General features: G+C 41.5%; 1 protein-coding gene across 1 annotated transcript in view; it reads left to right on the top strand.

Moving 5' to 3' along the window:
* Window positions 1–12,720, top strand: part of FHIT (fragile histidine triad diadenosine triphosphatase) — a 564,596-nt gene that overhangs the window by 466,423 nt on the left and 85,453 nt on the right. Inside the window, exon 6 of the mRNA XM_032194486.1 lies at window positions 11,610–11,678. Coding sequence (XP_032050377.1) covers window positions 11,610–11,678 — 69 coding nt within the window. The remainder of the gene's footprint in view (window positions 1–11,609; window positions 11,679–12,720) is intronic.

The raw sequence follows: 12,720 nt of genomic DNA, 5'->3' as shown, positions 1-12,720 counted from the left end.
AAGTTCCTTGCTATTATTAGTTTTAAATTCACTTATGTCTCCTTCAGTCTCATTTCCAGAGGCACCTGCTCTGGTGGTTTTCTGGCAGCAGTGCTGCAGCGGGTGGGGAGCATTAAGAGACAGGTTGCACATTCCTCCTCGGCCTTTTGGAAAAGGCTCTTTTTTTTTTTTTTTTTTCTTTTTTTTTTCTTTTTTCCCTCCAGTCACACAGTTTACAAAAAGAAGCTTAAGCAGGCATCCTCCATCTCTTTCCCCATCTGCCTCATTTCCCACTCCTCCTTTCTGTTGCACCCTGTCGAAACTCAGCCTGATTAGCCTGGCTTCGGCAAAGTGAAAACCCAGGTAAGCATTTCAATTACCCTTCCCTAAGGGGAATTTGTAGCTCTGGCTTGAGGGTCTGATCCTGCACCATGAAATGCCCGTTCTGGTGACCGGGAGGGAAGGGGCTCAGCACTTTATGGGATGTGCTCAGCCACCTGCAGACTCACAGCCTGGCCGTTGCCCTACTGCCCTGCAGCATAGCACCCCTGGGAGGCCTTTGCCCATCCCTTTTGTGGTGGTTTGAGGAGAACGAAACCGCTTTCATGGCAGTCATTCAGCAACACTGCCTACATTAGGCCCAGTGGAAGCAATTGGAGAGCTCAGTCAGTGCAAGGGATTAAAAGAAGCCAGATGCTGCCTTAATGGACAAGCACAAGGCGAAGTTGCAAACCTGTTCTTTTGGGGGAATTGAAAGCAGTTTAATTCAGGTTCGGCTCAGAGGGTTGAGAAGGAAATTGTCTATTAGTCTCAAACCAGGCTGACAGTGCACCCACACCGAGCTTGCAGATGCTCTGCACCCTCCAGGCAGAGCCGCACGTTGACCTGCTGGCAACACAGGGGCACGGGCTTTGCTTGCAGCCATGCTCAGGCTCACAGAGAGGCTCAAGCAACAACCCTGAGGTCACTGAGCCTCCTCCCCTGGGGCCAGCTCTCAGACCAGCTCACATGGGGCATAGCAATGTGAGGTCTGGGTGGCCCAAACCAGGTGGCGGGGCTGCTGTTTGTGCCCCATCCCTCCGGAGCTGGGCTGGAAAGCAGCAGGGGCAGGATTCGGTCACCTTAGCAAGCCCTCGGACAGCACTTCTGGAGGACACATTGCAGTAGGTTTAGGCCAACCAAATCCTTTTCCCAGTCCCCAGAGGAAGGGGAAGGAGGGAGTGAGCCTGTTAAGAGCTGCTTTCAGCTCTGATACTGGGACAGCAGGTCAGCCTGTGGAGGCTGGTGGTGATGAAGCTGCTTTAGTCCTTTGCAGGTAACCTCTGTGGTTGGTGAAAACTGAGATTGCTGTACTGGTCTTTTCTTAGCCCAGAAAAAGGGAACAAGCACCAACAGCAGCTTCGGCTTCTCCTGCTTTCATATGCCATCTAAATTTTTTTGTGTGACTAGAGCCACCGGTGAACTGTGAAAGCTGTTGTTAAAGTCCAATTTCAAGCCCTGCGTAAAGTTACACCGTTTAAAATTATTTACATTCCTTCACTACTGTGTCCTGCAAGCACACCTTTTTTTTTTTTCTTTCTTTTGTTTTCTGAGCACTTTTTCTATTGCCAAGGTGTTCAGCTGCAAACACGAAAGGCCATGCAAATAAGACCAAGCCAGCTGCACAGATTTTGCACACTTTAATTAAGTTGTAGGGCTTCAAATGAATTTGGCTCCAGTTTCTGATGCTTCCATTCCCTGTATTCTGTTCCAGTGTGGATGTTAAATCGTGCAGAAATGGAGCGTGACCTAACTTTCATGTCAGTTGATCTGGCAGTAACTGTTTTTGTGTAACTAATTTAAAAAGATTGATTGTTGGTTAATTACATTAATGAACTGAACCAACATGGGCACAGACCAGAGCTCAGCAGCCTCCTAAACAGTCATTAAGAATAGACATCTATCTTTTCACCTGCTTGTACAGCCTCCTGTTGGGTGGTACAGTGTGCAGAATTGTAATTCTGAAGGTTAAATGACTTAGGGACGTAATCACAAACTGTTCACCTCTGCTACCCTTCTGCCCATATGGCCCTGATAGACACAGTCAAAGTCCATTTGGACAAACTGTCTGTTGAAAGGTCTCCAGGACAGCAAGTCTGGTGGTTTCAGCTGGGTTCCTGGCAACTGCCAGTATGTATTATAAATCCACCAAAGTTCCCTGCTTGAAAGGAATCTGTGGATTTAAACAGTTTTGAAAGAACTCCTTTTCCAAACAGGGTTATTCATGCTTATCAAGGTGAAAGTGTATTAAACAGAACAGCTCACCATTCTCTCTAGCCAGCTCCTGAACGTGAAGAAAGATTGAATCAATATACATTTCTGTAATTAAATTGGTAAGTTAAAATGCTTCAGTTCTTGTTTTAGCAAACAGTCAATGGAAGATGCATTTCTGTGTGTTTATCAGTGTTGCCCTTGTTGCCATTCACTAGAGTTAAGAGGGAGATGTGCAGATGCTGCATGCCATGCAAAGGCTTACAGAAGAAGTATTTTAAATTAAAAAAAAAAAAAAGTTTGAGACAGGCACTAACACCTTGACGCCTTTTCTAATCTAATTTCAAAATAATACGCACTGCATTATTTTGAAAAACAGTAGAATGTACTTTATTTCATTCTGAGGCTTGCTAACATAGCATTGTATGTCCTTTGCCATTTCTACCATGTCTGTTTGCCAGATTTCTTCAAATGATAAAGGACTTAGCCTTAAGCTAAGTAGCAGTGTCGTCAATGGCTTGAGCAGAAAGAAGGAGAAATGGAGCAGGGCTGCATATTTAAAAAGGTGGCAAGAAATGACCTAGTTGCCTGGGAAATCAAGAATGAAAGTACTTTTGCACTGTATGCTAGTTTGCATAGGTTGTTGTCAAAATATTTAAAGGTGACTTGCATTGATGCTGATGCTGTGTTACTCTGCAAGGGTTGATCCAATAGCTTCTGAGGCCGAGGAGTTGTTACAGGGATTTCAGTCGCCTTTGGGTGATGGAGTAGGTGACCTGTGAAGTCTAATATTTGAAGAAGGCCATTTACTTCCACAAAACCATTTTATATCCCAAATTCAACAGTGCTGAGAGGAAGTAGCAAGGGGTAAGACTTGCTTTGTAGGTCATTTGGAGACTGGTCCTGCTTCCCATCTTCCCAGAGACTTTGGTAGGTGGACTGTTGAGGGGTGAACAGCTGAGAATCTGCATTAAGGATTTCAGGCTTTGGTTCACAACAACTTAAAAATACATTAAATGTGGGGTGATGAAGTTTGGGATGACACATATGCAAATAGCGTTAAATTATGGGCTTATCTAAGATCTTCTGTTTTAAGCTAATTGAAAGACAGAGACCACTGCTGCAGGAGGAAAATATGAAAAGAAAGCTATACTGAAACATAAAAGTGTTTCTGATCAAGTAAAATTCTGTTTCTGTTGAATGTTTTATTTTGTTCCAGTCACATAAATTACCATCTTTGAAATACTAAAACTCCCACAATCAGCTTTTTATAACATAAAATAATTTACATTTAAAAGGTTTAACTGAAGCAGCTAAACCTTAGAGATGAATGTGCACATTCGGCAATAAAATAGGAAAACAGCCCATGTTTTGGAACACATAGCTGCTATGTATAATTTTAATATTATAAATAACTAAATACAGTCTAGTGAGTGCTATATACAGGCACGGAGATATATACTAACTCTTGGGAAATGTATCCTTAAGGATATAAAATGCCTCAGTAGTGACACAGAGCTTTGGAAATCTCCCCGAGCACTGATAGATACTGCGATGGAAAGCACTGTGGCCTGAATGCATTTCGTCCTCTGGAGAATGTTGTGGGGCTCAGTCTCGTTACTGTCATTGGAAACCTTCTCTTTCTCCTTGCAGTAGCACCACTCTTCCATCTTTAGTTAATGGAAGAGGAGACAGGGACAGTATGTTAATTCTGCGGGAACCTTGTCTCAGAAGGTGGTTGCAACAGTTGTCTAAAAAGGCAATAACCACACAAATTAGAGATAATGAATTTCCACTCAAAATAAGAGTAACTGATATGTAAGACTTGCCTTCGCCTGCTTTCCCCTGCCACATCCATTCCTGATTTATCTGCTCTCATTTTCCTCCATCTCCCCTACCCCTTGCGTTCATGGGGGAGCGGGCCATTACTGCCGTAATGCTCTTATTCTCTGCTAGTGGAGAGAAGATATATTTCAGTTTTATGGTCTCCTCAAATGTACTCAGACGCATGGAAGAAATATCTTACAGGTGTTTGTATCATTGCAGATACTCTGGAGAATTGAAAACCCTCTGTATTCCAACAATAATATTTCCCTAGACCTCAGTGTAGTTTATATCTCACCTGGGGCACTGAGTCCTGCAGTTACTGGAGTCAGTGAGAAAATAGATGGAAGTTTCCGCAAAACTGGGAAGAGACCCTGGGTGTTAATCATGTGGCTGTAGGACTGACATTTTTGGGCAAACTGTACAGAGCTGTATGCACAGCTGTGTGCAGTACTCTGCCCCCTCTGAGGGGCTGGACCTTTCTTGACATCTACAAGATCTGGCTGGGGCGTTCTGAGCCTCACTATTATTAATTCGAGAAAAAATAACATTATATCATTATATTACCCTTCATATCAGACCTTTCAGGGTCTCCCATCCTTTTCATTCAGACTGGGTCTCCGAGGGAAAAACACGGTAATGCAGTGGACCGGTGTGATAATTAGTAAGTACGTTCTATGTGATTACAATGTTAGCATCTCAGGGGGAAAATGAAAGCTTGTGCTGTCCCTTTAACGGGACAATTTGATAATCCTCTTAACATTTTCTCTTTTGGATGATAATATTTCACAGAATTTTACTTTGTAAAATATTCCTAAAGGGAGGCTTAAGCAATAATGCACAGATTATGGAAATGACTCTCATTAAGTATAGGGAGAGACTTCGGCAAAGCCATGAACTGCTTCGAAACATGTAACCCCCATTAGGAGCTTCATTTAAATGTTTATTCACAGAGCAGTAAATGTTTATTATAGACCATTTTATTGAAACATAAAAAACCCTAATTATATGTATCACAAGTGTTAAAACAATATGCATTTATCAAGACTTAACTAAATATCAGAGGTGAGGGGAAATGCAATTCCTGTTTCATTTCCATCTCAACAACACCAAATTTACAGAAAAAACACCTGGGCAAAGTGACCCCAAAGGAAGATAAAGGAGTAGGACTGTGAGGCAGGTGTTCATCAGCTGTCCCTAAGCCTGTGGCACCTTCGCTGGTACGTGCCTCAGCTTTCCCATCCGGAAAATGGAAGTGATGTTTTCTGCAGAGGCTGCCAGGAAATATCAGTCCAGAAATATCATCCCATACTTATTTCCATTTCATTATTTACTGCCTTTCCGGTGATCTTATAGGAGATGTCATCTAAATCACATTTGGATCACCACTTCCAATGAAAAGGCTAATTATCCTCATTATTGTGCCAATTTTCTTGGGCTTGGGGCTGGTGGGAGAGGTTGGCAGTTCTCATGTAAATGCTAAAGTTGCCTTCAGCTGGGGAAGTTATAACCTCAGATCTCAAGTGGCTTTAAAAATCATTCTGCATGTTTCCATTAGGTCTAGGTCTCTCTTCCAGCTCATTCACAGCTCATTTCTTCAAAACTTTATAGTAGTTGACAGATACATTATTTATTGAGGATGCTGAATCTGCACATTTCTCAGTCTACGTGTTTGAAGATGTACTCTGCTGCAAGTCCCTCACTTGTTTTGGATTCTGATGTATTCACAAATTCTCTCCATTTTGTTGCTTTCCCAAGTATGTGTTCTCTGTGCAGAGCAAGTATCTTGACATTCTTCCAGAAGCAAATCCATGGCATAATTCCTTTATTCCTTACCAGGGTATGTGTACAGTGCAGTGCCATGCAGGGGTACACACGTAGCTCCTGAAAGGCTCCTCACTTAGTAACATCAGGTCAGCCTGCATGGCCTCACCCAGGACTGTTCCCCTCTTTCTTCTGTTTTCTCTCTGCACTCTCCACACCATGCTTTTGATTCACAAAACTCCCACTACCATCTCCATTCCACTGGTAACTCGCACCCTTCCTGTCTTTGATGACTCCTCTAGTCCATTCCCACCTGCATCTCGACCATTTTCTCCAACGTCAACCTGGGCTTTCTGAGAGATGTGAATTTCTCTGTCCTTCCCTTACAAAGCATCCCTCTGTCCCCCAGCATGTGCTGCTCTCAGGTCCGCCTGTCTGTATCACCCCTTTCCATCTGTATCATATTCATATATTTCTCGTGCTGGTAGTCAAGCAGCATTTATTTCTCTGCTTTAATTAACTAGGGCCCAAGCAAAAGTGTCATGAGAGCACACGAGTCGGTGCAGTCTTCTTGGGTTTGGAACAATCCTTACCACCAAAATGCTTTAGCTGCCATCTGGGGAAAAGACACCAAGTGTCTGCATCCTGTGTGCAGCTGAGTCCATGAGGTTTTCGTGATGCTGGAAAGGAAAATGCTCATTCCTAGAAACTGGGCATTCTTCTAGGAAAGGGAGTGTTTCAAGTAGTTTCCTGTCTCGTTTTAATTTTTATAAAATTTGGGTTTTTCAAAGTGGTCTTATTTTGTGTAATTTATAATGGCTGGATAAGTAGAAAAAAATAATACTAGCAATAATTTTGAAAGCTGGGAAAAATTAATATTTTAATTGACCCAAACTACTGTTTTTTAAATCCTGGATAGGACTTCTTATTTATTTATTTATTTATTTCAATGTGTTTCTCTGTCCAAACCTAATTCAGGACTAGGAAAAATGTCAAAAATTCATAAATACTCACTGAACAGAAATTTCTTTCCCATGAGAATATCTTTGCCAGAGCCTGCAACTCAAGGGCCCTAGAAATTGGCTTGCAATGCCTAGAAAGAACAATTGTACCAACTCTGTTAGCATCTGGGTAATGCGATATATTTTCGGGGACAGCAGAGGGAGTGCTTTCTGTTAATGAGCTATGGATATACAGGCAGGGCTTTCTGCGGAATAATTTTGTAACAGGGATAATTGAGCAGTTAATCAAGAATAGCAAACAAGGGCTCCATGGAAGCCCAGTTTACAGAGAGGACAAAATTGCCCTATTTTTCATGTGGCTATCTCAGTATTACGGTTGATTTTCTTTATCACCCGCTGACAGTCTTACTTGGAGAATGGTTATTAGTCTGGAATTTTTACAGTTAATCTGGTACTTTAGAAGAAGCATTATCACAGGCTCCTGTATGAAGCCCATGTGGCTGTAATGGACAAGAGACTTTCAGCAGCTGGCAAGGTGTTATCTGCAAACTTTCATCCTTTTTCTCAGCGAACTAGCTGACAGGGGTCTCCTGGCCAGCATGTCTTGCAGTTTGTAGCCCCCACTGTCCTTCCTGTCCTTCCTCCTGCCTGACAGCCACAGTGGCAGGGGCATCGGGACTTGTTCTTCCTCACCCTGATCTCCTTCTGTGCCCCACATCACTCCCTTACTTGATCTTGCTGCACCACGAGACGGTGGGAACCCACGTGTGAAAGCCTTGTCCCTGTATTAACAAGGAATGTAACAAGGGAAAAGATTAGGCGGATGAAAGGCATCTGTTTTTGCAGTGTGAAGGCACCGCTCAGGCACGTACTGCCCTTGCAGGTGTGGGGGGATCAGCCCTTTCTCTACCACCTTTTTGGCAGTCCTCAGGGGCATGAGACCCATTGCCAGTTTTTATGTATTCATCCTGTAGCAAAGTGTACTGCTAATAAACCCCGGATGAGTGCCGAGGAGCTCTTGTACAGGCTATTATCTCCATTTCTGTTGGAAGCAGAGCTTTGTTGCTCTGCTAACCAGCCCAGCAGCTGAGCGAACGCAACATAATGTTCATGAATTATTACAGGCAACGTCCGTGTCCTCCCCAGTGCTGTGTGGCAGGATCATCTGATCTTCACTATTCTGGTCTACCCAGGAAATCTCTTTCAGTGTCTGCTTTTGCCTGCTATTTTCACTTTACATCCAGCGTGGTGGTGACACATCAGCTATTCGACCATAATTCAGTATATAAAAACAGCCATAACTAGGAACATTGCTTTCTGCATGGCCTTGAGTGCTGAAGCAAAACTCACCTGACCTGAATGTGTTGGTTTTTCCCCCCAACAAAACAGACTGCAGTTTTTTTGGCCAAGATTTTTGTGAGCATTTTGCAATCCTGGCTCATTGAAAATTGTTTTTAGATGCACAATCCCATGAATGCTTGTGCTGCTGCCAGATTTCAGCAGCGATGGGATGAGCAGGCCCCAGGCTCCCACAGTCACACTGGGAACATCATGGGGCTCGAGCAGAGGGTCCCCTAGCTGCAAGGGGAGGTCAGAGGTGACTCGTCCTGACTCTAGCTCACAAACCCTTCTTGGCAATGCAGATTTTGCTCCTTGCAGTACTTTTCTAATTCTCAGTCCATTTTGGGTTTAAAGATCTCAAAAATACTTCTCTTAAGGGTGCTTTTGTGTCAGTTGGTAAATCTCACCTTTAGAATTTTCTCAATCTGAGATTTCACTTGTAACATGGTAGCTGCTCTGAAAAGAGAGGAAGCTGTAAGTCCAGACCCTAGGAAACTGTCAGTCTAAAAAATTTGATTTTGAAGGCCCTATAATATTCAGTCCTGCTATTTTTGTGGCTAGGTAAACATTTTTCATTGCAGTTTCTACATCCTCCTTCCAGATATCAGAAGCAACTGGTGGGGCTCAAGCATCTTTGACCACATGATGTCCCTCAGGCTGGGTACATATTGCCATGTCCCTATGGTGTCGGACCCAGCATGCCTGTGATCACATGCAGCTTTCTCCATCAGTGTCTGACAAGAAGAAGGAATGGTAGCTAACACACTAGGCAATGCAAGCGTGTGTCTGCATTTTTTATACCCTGATGCGGATAATATTGATTGGTCCATTAATGTAAATGTCTCGGTTGTTGTATGTTGCTTTTCTTGCTTATTAATCAAAATAATGCAAAACGAGGGGAAAGTAATTTTTAGGAGAAAAATGAAATATAATCAGCAGTGATTGAATACAGTCTGCCTGGAATTCAGTGGTGCTTTCTGCTACACACCCAGACGTGGGGGTGCCCACAATAACTGAGAAGAGTTGAAACGCTTTATTTTGACATGTTGTATACACAATGTTTGGATTTCTCCTTTCCAAACAATGTTTTGAGAGAAGATTTGCGTAAATCTGTTTGGTTGGTTTAAAAAAGAAAAAAAAAAATGCAGCCAAATGTTTTGTTTGTATTTACTGACACATTTCAGTCAACTGCAAATGGCTTTTTGGACGTTCCATGTTTTTTTGTTTGGTTGGGTTTTTTTTGTTTGTTTGTTTGTTTTTGGTCTGGAAAAGAAAATAAAAGGAAACAGCTTGTAACTTGAAGTAACTTGAAGTAACACCCTCCACTCCCAGGTGGGGAGATCTTCCTGCATCCAGCAGTGGACACAAAACACGGAGATATATACATTATACCTGTGATCCCACTGAACCAATTCACAGGTTGGCAATTGAGCTGGAGCTTAAGTGTCTTGGATTGGCTTTAGCAATAACAAGTAACACTAAAGAGCAAAAATGATAAATTAAAGAACTCTTAATGAATCAAAATACCAGCACCCCAAATTGGGAAGACCATAAGCTGAAAGGTAGGTGAAAGACATGAAATCCCCTTCTTTGGTTTCGCTCCCACAGGGTAACCACTGCTCTGTGCTTATTTTTTCCTCTGTTTTCTTGGAAAAGCTGAAGACAGGGAATCTACCTGAGTCATAATTGCTGATCCTGTTTCTTTCTATTATGCAAGCAGCAGGAAGAATTCAGATTTCTATGTCTGTCCCATGCACAGAATTAAAAAAAAAATAATTGGAATGTCTGGGGAAAAAAAAAAAAAGTTCTCTCTTTAATTGATTGTAGTTACCTCAAATATGGAAGTGCCCATTTGTTTTCTGATAGAACTGGCAGATTTTACTACACGGCCTGGTGTTGTATAAGAATGTAATGCACATAGTAAAGGTGACTAACCCCTGAGAATGTCTCTACTGATGCCAAGTGGTCCATATGCTGTCATAAATACTTCTTTTTCCATGCTGAACACGTGAACCCATTTTGGGCAGAAGCTCACATTAGGCTCATTCGTTACCTGCTGTGCTGGTCTGTGCATCTGCAGTGCAGTATCTCTGCACTGAGCTTTGGACTACATCTTGTGTGCTCACTGATATTCCAAATTGTCCTGGGCATACAGATCTTTTTCTGTGTGCATCCTGGAACATTTTGCCACAAAGGTGAAAATTGCTCTTAAAATGAGTGGAATCTGGGGGAGATATGGTTGTTGACAGATGTTATTAGGCTTCATGTATATTATATATATATATAATCAAGAGAAATTCCTGAAAATCGATATTTGCAGCAAAGTTATCACTCCTTGTACCAGAAGAGAAAGAAACTGACAGATTATTCTATAGTTTTATGAATAAACTTTAAATCTAAGAAGAATCACAGATGGGACACACTTTTGAAATTTTGCAGTATTGGTACAAACTTTCATGTTCACTCATATTTTTCTTGGAAGTCTGTCTTTGTCCAAAATCAACGTTCCAGGCCTAGGACTACTGAAGACCATCTTTAAACTTGCTTTGTTATTTTGAGCAATACATCATGAGAGCAGTGATGTTCAGATGATACATTGCACTAATACATCACAAGAACACTATCGGTCCCATGATGTATTAGTATAATACACTATCAGAACACTATCACTGATGTATTACTCAAAACCATGGTTTTTAACCCTCAAGAAACATCCTCATATCTAGGCTGAAAACACTGAAAGCTGTGGATAATGATAAGAGTAAGAAAAACTGGTTTCTCTAGGGTAAATTAAAAAAAAAAAAAAAAAAAAAAAGTTATGGAATTCAGAATATTTCACTAACTGAAAAGATTTCATGTTATTCTCTGAGCAAACGTTTTTATGGATTAAAGCTAACACGATGTAGGTGTATTTAAATTTTCTTACAATTAGCATAAGAAAATCTTTTTTTATTTTTAATTTCATTATAGACTTGAGCCATGTTTTAAGCATGTTTTAGCAAGGCACATGAATTTCAACTGACTTCCATCTCATCAAATAGAATCAGGTGCAAGCTATCTAAATCCTGTGTATTTTGCATATATACTTGTGATCAAAGAATGTTTGCAGTTTTGTAGCTGAGCTCACTGCGGAAAAGCAGATAGATGAGTGTTTGATTGATTTCTCAGGCATTCTTTTAAAAAATCTTAGTAGATTTTGAGGCATAAGAATCTTGAATTGTCCTTCCTATATGACATGAAGAGACTGTCATAATCGCTTAACAGAAAAAAAATAGTAATAATATAACATCAAAATGACATGTCATAATGACTTTTGTCTTATTTTTTGTTCCTTTTCCCCATGTTTCATCAGTATTTGTGACAAAATACATTGCCCCCCTTTTTCCAAGCCCGTGCATGGTTACTTGTATGTGTGGAGAATAATGCTGACAATCCAGAAAAGAAAGGCATGATCTTGGTAATCACTGTTACTTGCTCTCTTATTTCCAGCATGTCCACGTCCATGTCCTTCCAAGGAGGGCAGGAGACTTCAGCAGGAATGACGATGTCTACGAGGAGGTAGGGGCTGCATTCCATTTCTTGTTCAGAGTTGTTTTCACAGTTAGAAAATTACCTTGATGATATAGAACATGCCTTGAGTGGAATTATTTAATGATATCTCTACGTTTTTATTGGCTGCAAAAAGCCTGTGATAAGCACCAAGCCCTGTACTGAGATTTCCTTGTAAGCTCTGGGTCAAGCTGCGGTCACAGAGGGTCTCAGTGGAGGATGCAGTCAACGTTTTTGGTACCTCAGTTTGTCGCCACACACAGCGTGATGTGGCATCTCTACCAATGGCTGTGCTCTCTTATTTTGTGGGTGCTGGAGAAAAGGGCGAGTGAAGGATAATCACTCACCAAACCATACGGTTAGCCTGCCAGGCAGGGAGCTGACAGCCTGGAGTGGCAAACCTCTCCCTCCCAGCAGGGGAAAGCACAGGAGGCTCAGTACAACTTCATCACAAATTGCCTTCTGGCTTGCTTTCTGCAGAACTCTGCTCAGGCTCTGGACAAATGACTTTGTAGCCCCAAAGATAAAAATTAAAGAGCAACTATATAGATGTAATATATGCATGTGTGCAGATTATACTGCAGAGCTGGGGACATAAGCTGTTCCAATGTGACTGAATTACTGGCTCTTGTTTAAATGAACAATTGTATTGGCATTAACAAAAACTTTTCCCCAGCTTGACAGCTGTCACAATGATTTAACGAAAAAAATTCTCACTATTGTTAGATTTACGGATTGTTCTTAGTGGGTTTGGTAGGATCCTCTATCTCAGATATGACATCTCCTTTTCTTTCTGAAAGTAATTAATATAAACTTGTTCAGTGCTACTGCAATACTATCTGCTTGAAGAAAAATTCATGACATTTTATGCTTTTGTATTTTTTCCTTTGTGATATATACATGATGACAACTCCCCACTCTCAAAAAATGATAGCATATTTTAAAGTTTTCTAATGACTTAATTCAAAAGTTGTGAACATGAGAAGTAGAGACTGAGAACTCGTCTAACAAGGATATAACCTTATAATGAGACCATTGAGCAAGGACATCG

Source organism: Aythya fuligula, chromosome 10, assembly GCF_009819795.1.
Source record: "Aythya fuligula isolate bAytFul2 chromosome 10, bAytFul2.pri, whole genome shotgun sequence".
Classification (NCBI taxonomy): domain Eukaryota; kingdom Metazoa; phylum Chordata; class Aves; order Anseriformes; family Anatidae; genus Aythya; species Aythya fuligula.
The sequence above is the reverse complement of the archived record's forward strand: the minus strand, read 5'-3'. Positions and strand labels throughout refer to the sequence as shown.